This window comes from Chiloscyllium punctatum, chromosome 6 (genome assembly GCF_047496795.1).
Source record: "Chiloscyllium punctatum isolate Juve2018m chromosome 6, sChiPun1.3, whole genome shotgun sequence".
Lineage (NCBI taxonomy): Eukaryota > Metazoa > Chordata > Chondrichthyes > Orectolobiformes > Hemiscylliidae > Chiloscyllium > Chiloscyllium punctatum.
In genome coordinates, this window is record NC_092744.1 from 21349696 (window position 1) to 21359315 (window position 9620).

At 41.9% G+C, this 9620-nt stretch overlaps 1 protein-coding gene across 1 annotated transcript; it reads right to left on the reverse strand.

Moving 5' to 3' along the window:
* Positions 1–1193: 1193 nt before the first annotated feature.
* Positions 1194–8498, reverse strand: LOC140478480 (extracellular calcium-sensing receptor-like). The gene is made up of 5 exons (XM_072571740.1): positions 8244–8498; positions 4635–5453; positions 3687–3914; positions 2190–2313; positions 1194–2101 (listed from the first exon to the last, which is right to left on the reverse strand). The coding sequence occupies exons 1-5, from the start codon at positions 8496–8498 to the stop codon at positions 1194–1196; spliced, it is 2334 nt and encodes a 777-aa protein (XP_072427841.1).
* Between the last annotated feature and the right edge of the window lie 1122 nt (positions 8499–9620).

Sequence of the window (9620 nt, forward strand, 5' to 3'; positions counted from 1 at the left end):
TCATTTCATTCCTGAAATAACTTATCCAGGCAGTGTCTGTATTAATCAAAATTCATTTGCCAATTAATTTGTACTGTCTGCTCATACACTATATTTCGCTTCCATGGTATTTCTTACAACTTGTACAAGACCAAAAGCTTTGCACAAATATGTATAATGTTTAATCAATATTCAGATTCTATACCATTATAGGACATATTTAATACATTTCGATGAAATCTAATTTGAAACATTACAACATAGAAAGCAGTTGAACAAGCTGAAGACTGCTCTGTTGATGGGATTAAAGTGAAATCAGTCCCAGCGAGCATGGACAGCCAGACGAGAATGCCTATTACAATTAATGTTTTTATATATAGCAATCATTTACTGGCTGGAACAGAATGTTACCTCCACCTGTGTACAATCTCTACTATTTGCACTGAGAGTCATAAAGATGTACAGCATGGAAACAGACCCTTCGGTCCAACCCGTCCATGCCGACCAGATATCCCAACCCAATCTAGTCCCACCTGCCAGCACCTGGTCTAGATCCCTCCAAACCCTTCCTATTCATATACCCATCCAGATGCCTTTTAAATGTTGCGATTGCACCAGCCTCCACCACTTCTTCTGGCAGCTCATTCCATACACGTACCATCCTCAGCATGAAGAAGATGCCCCTTAGGTCTCTTTTATATCTTTCGCCTCTCACTGTAAACCTATGCCCTCTAGTTCTGGACTCTCCCACCCCAGGGAAAGAACTTTGTCTATTTATCCTATCCATGCCCCTCATGATTTTATAAACCTCTATAAGGTCACTTCTCAGCATCCTAAGCTCCAGGGAAAACAGCCCCAGTCTGTTCAGCCTCTCCCTGTAGCTCAAATACTGCAACCCTGGCAACATCCTTGTAAATCTTTTCTGAACCCTTTCAAGTTTCACAACATCCTTCCGATAGGAAGGAGACCAGAATCGCACGCAATATTCCAACAGTGGCCTAACCAATGTCCTGTACAGCCGCAACATGACCTCCCAACTCCTGTACTCAATACTCTGACCAATAAAGGATAGCATACCAAACTCTTCACTATCCTATCCACCTGCGACTCCTGTGAACAATCAAGCCATCAAATTGTCAAAAGACTGTATATAATAGTAGAGTTAAATAAGCATTAATAGCGTCTACATTGAATGAACAACAACAATCTCAGAGTTACTGTGAAGACCCTTTGCCCATCATGTTTTTCTTTGTGTTATTCTCCGGTTTCAGTAAGATAATATAACATTTCGGAGCAAAAATGCAGACTAGCAAACCAAAGCTTGACGCCCAAATAGCAAACACTTCGACAGCCACCGTGTACTTTCCAGGAGAGCTGACATAAGCCGGAATAAAAGTGATCCAAACAGCACAGAAGATCAGCATACTGAAAGTTATATACTTCGCGTCGTTGAAATTATCTGGAAGTTTCCGGGCAAGAAAAGCTAACAGGAAGCACACAGTGCAGAGAAGACCAATATAACTGGATACGAAATAAAAGGCTTTTAAAGAGCCCACGTCACATTCCAAAATAATGATATCTCTATAATAGGTCATGTTCTTCACTGGATAGGGAGGTGATACAATGAGCCAGATTGTGCAAATTAAACCTTGAAGAAATGTAAGAACGAACACGCCTAACCGTTGCTGCATGGGTCCAAACCAGTTCATCAAGTTGTTGTTGGGAAGGGTTGCTTTAAAAGCGATCACAACAAGAACAGTTTTCCCTAAAATACAGGAAATACAGAGAACAAATACAATTCCAAATGCAGTCCGCCGCAACATGCAGGACCATCCGGTCGGTTTCCCAATGAAGGTAAGTGAGCACAGGAAGCAAAGCGTTAGGGCAAAGAGAAGGAGGAAGCTCAGCTCCGAATTGTTGGCTCGAACGATAGGAGTTTCCCGATACTGGAAGAATACAGCAGCTGTACCCAGTGCGAGGAACACGCCCACTAATGTAAGTGCCACTAAGGCATAGCCCAGAACCTCTTGGAAGGAAAGAAATTCAATCTTTTTGGGAACACATCGTTCTTTTTGTTGATTGGACCAATATTCCAAAGGGCATTTCATACAATCAGTGGAATCTGAAAGAATGATATAATCATTAAAAAAAATATGAGATTGATTATGGACACACGATAACATCGTATTCAGCTCCACGTTTGTACCTACCTGTGGCGTTGCTGATCTCACCATCGGCGCACTCTGCGCAGTCAAAACAACATATTGGCTGACCTTTCCGGCTGACCTTTCTTGTTCCGGCAGGACAGGGTTCTGAACAGAGGGCACTTGGAATCTAAAGCAAAAGGAAACAATGCTGATTTCATCCAAATCTATTAAATGCGATAATTCATGACAAATAAGAAAATATTCGAGGCCGATCGTTGCTGTAGTTATATGTAGAAAAATATTTTGGTATGGCCTTTCCATAGAGTATACTCCACAGAAAGCCGCTACCTATCCTGTATTCGGTCCATCAGTTCCACGCTGGAAGGTATAATGGATGAGTCTCTTCTCACCCGACCTTCTTTCACCCAGTAATTCAGAGACAGCTAATTCCGGACAGTTTATTTGCCCCCCAAATCTCCACCGCCACCCTCGATGACTCAGTAAAATTATATTTCAAGCGCATCTCAGTAACAAACAAATTATGCAAGATACTTCATAAACGCATGGCCATTCTTTCATTATTTTAAATGTGCATCATTATTCTTCACTGTTGCTGAGATGCTGAACTAACAGGGGGTCGGCTAGCTCAGTTAGCGAGGAACGCCAACAGTGAAGGTTCAATTCCCGCTCCCAGCTCAGGTAGCCGTTCAGCCTTCTCAACCTCTTCCCTCGCCTCAGGTTAAATCACCAGCAGCCACTTCTCTCTAATGAGAGGTATAACTATGACCTTTAATCAAACTTTTTTTTTCGAATGACGGTCAATTTTCTGTGCTATTGTGTTATTAATTGACCAATGCACAATGAAATAGTAATAAATTATCACCTCTCAGCGGTCTCTGATGTCCCAATACAGGGAGAAAATGCTGAAGAAACAACAATGCGCTTTAAAAATTGGTTAAACAATCTAGCTTCCTTGTAATCAGTAAGATTCGGCAACATTTTGTGGAAAACGTTACCTCATTCCGTCTCCACAAATGTTGAAAGCACCCTTTTTATTTTCGTAATGAATCCAGTCAGGTCCACAGCAGAGACCGCCAGTTCACTCAGAAATGTTCTCATTTCGGGGCGCAAGGATTAGCAACAACAACGCACATTTATAAAGCGTCTACAAGTGATCCAACACCACAAGGCGCTTCTGATGCAAAATTAGAGATATTTTGAGGAACTCGTCGAGAAATTTTCAGAAGACTGAATTGGAAGTGGAGAATCTGAATGGACTTGAATAATTAATTGGGCGTTTATATTTGGACCATGTGGATAAAATTAGGCTGCTTTAAGTTCTACAAAAACAATGGTACGGAGAAAGGAAACATAATTTGTAAGACAGGGGACTGCCCTCTGAATATGCCCAGAAAACTATCCATTTTTATTTAACGGCAATTTGGGATGGGCAATAAATTCCTCAGAGTCAGAGAATTAATAAAATCGCACTGGCAATTGTCCTTCATCTTGTAATCCCCATACCCTATCCTTCCTCGAGAAGTATTGTAGGGAACATACCATGTTTCCAATACTACTCCACAAGATTTCGTCCATATTCAAGAGAAGCCGATATCCTAACGGTGCCGAACCATCATAATAACCAATGTTTATAATTTCAAGAGCACCCTCCAAATTCTTTTTCAAGTTAATTACTTCGTACGTAGGGATCGGATCACCATTTCTATCAAAATGCACGATTTCTCCAGTCCGAGTTGTGAAATTTACCGTGTAGAGGTAATGGAGTAGCTGCAGTGGAACAACACAAGGCATGTGAGTTGTAATTATTCCTGCATGAGACGCAGGCACCATTGGCAAGGCCAGATTTGTCACCAGTCCTAACGGCTTGCGAGGCCGGCTTGTTGGCCTGGATTCACTATTAGGTCAGACCAGGTAAGGATGGCAGATTTCCTTCTCTAACAGAAGCGAGCAAACCGGGTGCGTTTTTAAACCGCAAAGCTACAATGTTTTCATGGGGAAAAGAAACATAACGGCAAAGAAGTACGGTTGCTGGAAATCAGAGACAAGAACGGAAATTGCTGGAAAAACTCAGCAAAGAACAGTTCTGAAGAAGGATCAGTGGATCCGAATTATTAGCTCTGCTTTCTCTCCACTGATGTTGCCAGATCATTAATGTTTTCATATCACCATTAGATTCGTTTTTAATTTCAGGTTTATTAATTGATTCAAACACATGTCTCCAAAGCTTAGTTGTGCTTTTGGATAAATAATCCATTGTCATTCCGGTTACCATCAACATAGACAATACATACATTCATTTTCATTCCTATTTTCTTATGACGGGAATGGTTAGTCAGCACCATGAAATAAATCAACAAAGTTTGCCTGTTGACTGTTCATTTACTCATGCTGGGAATAATAACCCCTTCAGATTTACAATGCAGTCTCTCTGTTCCGAGCACTGACTCAAAGGGATCGAATTAAAATGAAGTGCACGCGTTTTCTTACCTGCCAGGGTTCAAAGTTCGAAATGTGAGCACATGTATTATTCCTAAATGGACCATAGCCTTCTTCACAGTTTAGCATATCGTCAAGTGCATGAGCGACAGCATAGACCGCTTTGTACACATGGTAGGAACTTCCGTCCATTATCGCTGGAAGGTAAGCATTTTCTAACCCATCCAACTGTTCCATTCCGGTGCACTGCCGCATTCGAAATGCAACACTGCTGTGCTTTGTCAAATTGCACGCAAATACCTTCTCCCAAAACTCCTTCACCAAAATGCTCCCACCAAATTTAGAGGGATGCACTTTAAGGAGATAATCTCTGAGCTCAGCTATCTCTGTTCTCGGGGTTGCTACGCCGATTGTCCCAGTCAGAAATCGTGCACTTTCTTCAGACGGGAGTAATTGTTCCGTAACCCATCCTTCACTCCCAATCCACTGTATGCCTGTTACGTTTTGACGCCAAATTTCCTGAAGTAAAACTCGCATATCTCCAGTATCAACAAAAGCTACCACGACTTTTGTGGTGGCCTGTTTGATCACCTGCACTATTTTGCTGATTTTCTCCGCTGGGTCGGTCCTGTAAAATGATTCAGAGTAGGCGATGCAAACGCCGGTTTTACGGACCTGTTCGACGAATGCTTGCATTCCAAAATTACCGTAATCGATGTTACTTCGAATTGTGCCAATCCATTTCCAGCCGAAGGTTTTCACCAATTCAGCGAGAAGTTTCGATTGATAGTTATCACTTGGTATCGTTCTAAAAAACGTGGGGTATTCTTGCTTATCGCTGAGACAGGAACATGTCGAGTAGTAGCTGACCTGTACAAAAAATGAATAGATTTTAACACTGTTTACTAGGAACGTGTTCACCCAGCACGATTGAGTTGCGTAGGAAATCTGCGTTATTGCAAGCTTCCCGGCACAGTGCAATTTCCACTAATTTGTAGGATTATGGTTCATACAATAGGAATTTATGAAACAATCTTTGACTAACAATGTTTTTTTTCACTGCTCGTCCCTGCGACTACATACATACGGCGAAATTGTCAATTACATCACAGCATGATACAGCACTTAAGCAGGTCATTGATCGTTTACCGCTCTCCCTTTGAAACTGCTACTTTATCTGCTTCATAGACCGTCCATTCCAATTCACAACAACTCTCTGTAAGGAAAGCAATTCTTCATATGTTTCTCGTCCTCTTGTGAACCACCTTTTGGGTGTCCACCCTCCTGTCACTGGAAGGTTTTTCCCATTTACTGTCGATGTATTCTCCTATCCGTCTTTTCTGGTCTAAGAACAGCCCCACAGTCTCTATTCTATCCACATTATTAAAGCCACATTCCCTAGCGAACCCTCCAAATTCTTGACAATATTCCTAAATTGTGATGCTCAGAATTGAACAAAATCCTCCAACTGGGACGTAATCATCATCTTGTATATGTTGTTATTTAACTTGACAAACCACTAGAAAGCTTAGGTGCAAATTACAATCGATTTGATCGACTGCAAGGTCAGCCAGGCTTCACAGTCTCAGACTCAACTCTGCAAAACCCCCCCGCAGTTCTCAGCTGTGTTTCCCATGCTCCGTATTCTGAGTCTGATCATTTATGCTCACCAGATTTCCCGATGTTGGTTTACTCACTTCCCATTCATTTTTTGGATGTTGATTGCATGGCCCAGCTGTTTCCTGTCCTTATCCTGCATCTGTACTGTTTTAGTTCTGCCCATAACTTTTCTTTTTTAACTAAAACAACTTCTAATGGAAAGTAGGCAACCCTTCTTTAACTCTTTCACTTTACCCTCAGCTTAACGCCCTTTTGAAACAATATCATTGTTTTACAGTATTAGATTCTTCCTATAATGAACCATTCCCCGTCATTCCTGATTCCTCGAGAAGGGCTTATGCCCGAAACGTCGATTCTCCTGCAACTCGGATGCCGCCTGATCTGCTGTGTTTTTCCAGCGCCACACCGTCGACACTGACCTCCAGCCTCTGCAGTCCTCACTTTCTCCCATTCCCCGTCAGTTTTAAGACAACCTCTCAATTTTATAGCTCCGTCAAACATTTGAATATGTGGACGCATTCGTTGTGCAAGATTCGAAATTATGCCCTGATGACAAAGTTTTATTTTGTTTATAGATTACGAAGAGCAATGATAAGAAAACTGACCGCAATAGAAGTTGCTGGAAACACTTCGTCAGTTTGAATATCAATCCCTACCGTGACTTCTCGCGTTCCGTTCTTAGCCTGTTTATATCAAATTTGCTGCTTTCTTCTTGATCACCTAGTATAAAATTTGCTTCATTAGCATCCAATCTCTCACCTGCTCTGCTTTAGGGAGAATAGATTAGATTAGATTAGATTACTTACAGTGTGGAAACAGGCCCTTCGGCCCAACAAGTCCACACCGCCCCGCCGAAGCGTAACCCACCCATACCCCTACCCCTACATCTACATCTACCCCTTACCTAACACTACGGGCAATTTACCATGGCCAATTCACCTGACCTGCACATCTTTGGACTGTGGGAGGAAACCGGAGGAAACCCACGCAGACACGGGGAGAACGTGCAAACTCCACACAGGGAATTGAACCCGGGTCTCAGGCGCTGTGAGACAGCAGTGCTAACCACTGTGCCACCGTGCCGCCCACAAATCCCTCTGCATCTCGTCTGTTTTGGTAATTGTAATTCACCATTGATATCATTCTGGTAAAGCGATACGGTATCCTTCCGCTAACTTGTGGAGCCCAGGATAGAATAATAGAATCCCTTCATTGCAGATAGAGGCCATTCGGTCCATCGAGTCACCCAGACCCACCACCCCACCTTATCCCGGTAACCCCGCATTTGCCACAACTAATTCACCTAATTTGCGTATTCCCGGACACCACAGACAATTTAGTTTGGCCAATCCACCTTGGCTGCCTCCTAGAAGTCAGTCATCTCAACCGTGTCCCGCCACATTCAAAGACTTCTCCGTTCAGCTGGCATGTACACGTGATTGAACCATTGCCTTAGATTTCTTTCTTCATTCTTCCTACCGAATCCCATGGCCTCACACTTCGCGCTACTTTGTATTCAATGTCGTTTTTTCACTGTGCCTTCCCACTTCACAAGTCCGTGGAACTCATCCTGAAGCTTAATGCCACACGCACATTTAAGTGCCCGAGCTTCGCTTCACTCGCAAACATTGAAACTGTGTTCTGAACGTGACAGTGATCTCTGAAATTCCACTGCACATTTCCGGTCATTCTGACAAACAATCACTACCGTCTGTCTTCAATCTTTCAGCTCCTTTCCTGCCCTTTTAAGCTCACGAGATTCAAATATCTCAATCATATATATATATGTCACTTCATCAATCGACTTTTGAAAGTCCATATGGACTATGTGCTTCTCAGCCCTGCCCAGCGCGGAAAGGGAGAAATTGTTTTCCTCTTTGAAATACCCTTGGTGGCCATAGCAATTAGTGGAGCGCGTTAAATGACACAGCGTAGAAACGTCTCTAACCTACGATTTTGCTTCCTCGTTTATTTGACCATCGCAACCTGACCAATATCATGCAGCCTAATAAGAAAGCAGTCAGATATATGATGCATTACCATGGGGATGCCAAGGGGTCCGATTACCCTTGCCGCCACGATTGAAGACGTGGAGATGTCACAGCCAACAATGGCCGCTACGTTGGAAGCTTCACATTGAGTGAAATTCATTCGTTGTTCTTCACTGGTGACCAGTGCGAGCGCAGCTTTGGACGCAACCGCAGATGACGAGCAATCATCATAGATTTTATATCCCAGAGTAGTATTCGGAAGCAAGTTTTTGTTGCGATTTATTTCTTCAATGGCATATATCATGGTCAGCATCAAGCGGAAGCTCGATAAGTGAAAACTACACAATACAGAAAAGGTGTGAACATTAACGCAGGCATTGCAGAACATTATAAATGCAGGATATTTTCATAGTTGTGAGAAAAAAAACATTCTAGCAAAAAACAAAGAAGTGACGACTTTTAGATTTTTAAAAAATGTTTTTAAAATGATAAATATCTGAAACACCATTCAAGCGCAAATTGGAATTCGCGTGATGGATTTAACGCTGGATTAAACAAGTATATCTGAAAATGTGCTGTAATGAAAAAGTCATTGGTTAAATTAGAATTATTTTGATTATCTTTTGTTAATACAAATTGATGTTGAACTCTTGTCACCAGATTGAACAAGTACGTAAGATTCCAGTGATAAGATTTGGTTATAATAAGTGCCACCGCCTCTTAGCGCACCTGGAGTTAGCTCTTAAGCACTAGTTTAGCACACGTCACGAAGACAAAAGAGAAACTGTATAAATCAAGTGCAACATTATTTCGTCGGGGTCCACACACCGTGTAACTGAGCTGAGATTACTTTAAATTATTTCAAAAATACCTACCAACGTTTCCATAGACAGGTCAAAGGGGAGAAATACATGCTTTAAAACGTAGTCTATTGAGCAAGTGACAAAACTGCCAACATAAATATTTAATGATTGGTAGCAGCTTTGCAGACACCAGTGGGTTTTTTTTGTTTCAATGTATTTCAAGATCTAACGCCCTAAAAAGGTCGCTATTCCACCTTAAACTGAGCGGCATGAACGTGATGGACATTTTCCATTTTGGCCCTGCAATCCTTATCCAGGTTAAAATTACAGATAGACGCATAAACCTACTTCACAAGTTACAATATCACAAACGCTGCCGCACAAAGTGAATGGATGTTTAATAAATGAAGGATGGTCCTTCTGAGAAAATCAATTTCTGAATCAAATCATCTGAAACTAATTGGACTGGAGGCCAAAGATCATCCTATTTGACTCACTGGGTGATAATAAACCACTTAATCCGGCATCATATATCGGATTGGTGATGGTGTTGCAAATTGTACGGAATATGCAACGAGACTTGTTCACGACAAAACTAAACTTACTTTCGGCACTCTGATTCA

Coding starts and splice junctions, on each gene's coding strand:
- LOC140478480 (XM_072571740.1), bottom strand. CDS start 8,498: ATGATATATGCCATTGAAGAAATAAATCGCAACAAAAACTTGCTTCCG. Junction 3,915..4,634: donor CGAACTTTGAACCCTGGCAG/GTAAGAAAACGC, acceptor GTTCCACTGCAG/CTACTCCATTACCTCTACAC. Junction 2,314..3,686: donor GGAGTAGTATTGGAAACATG/GTATGTTCCCTA, acceptor CTTTTGCTTTAG/ATTCCAAGTGCCCTCTGTTC.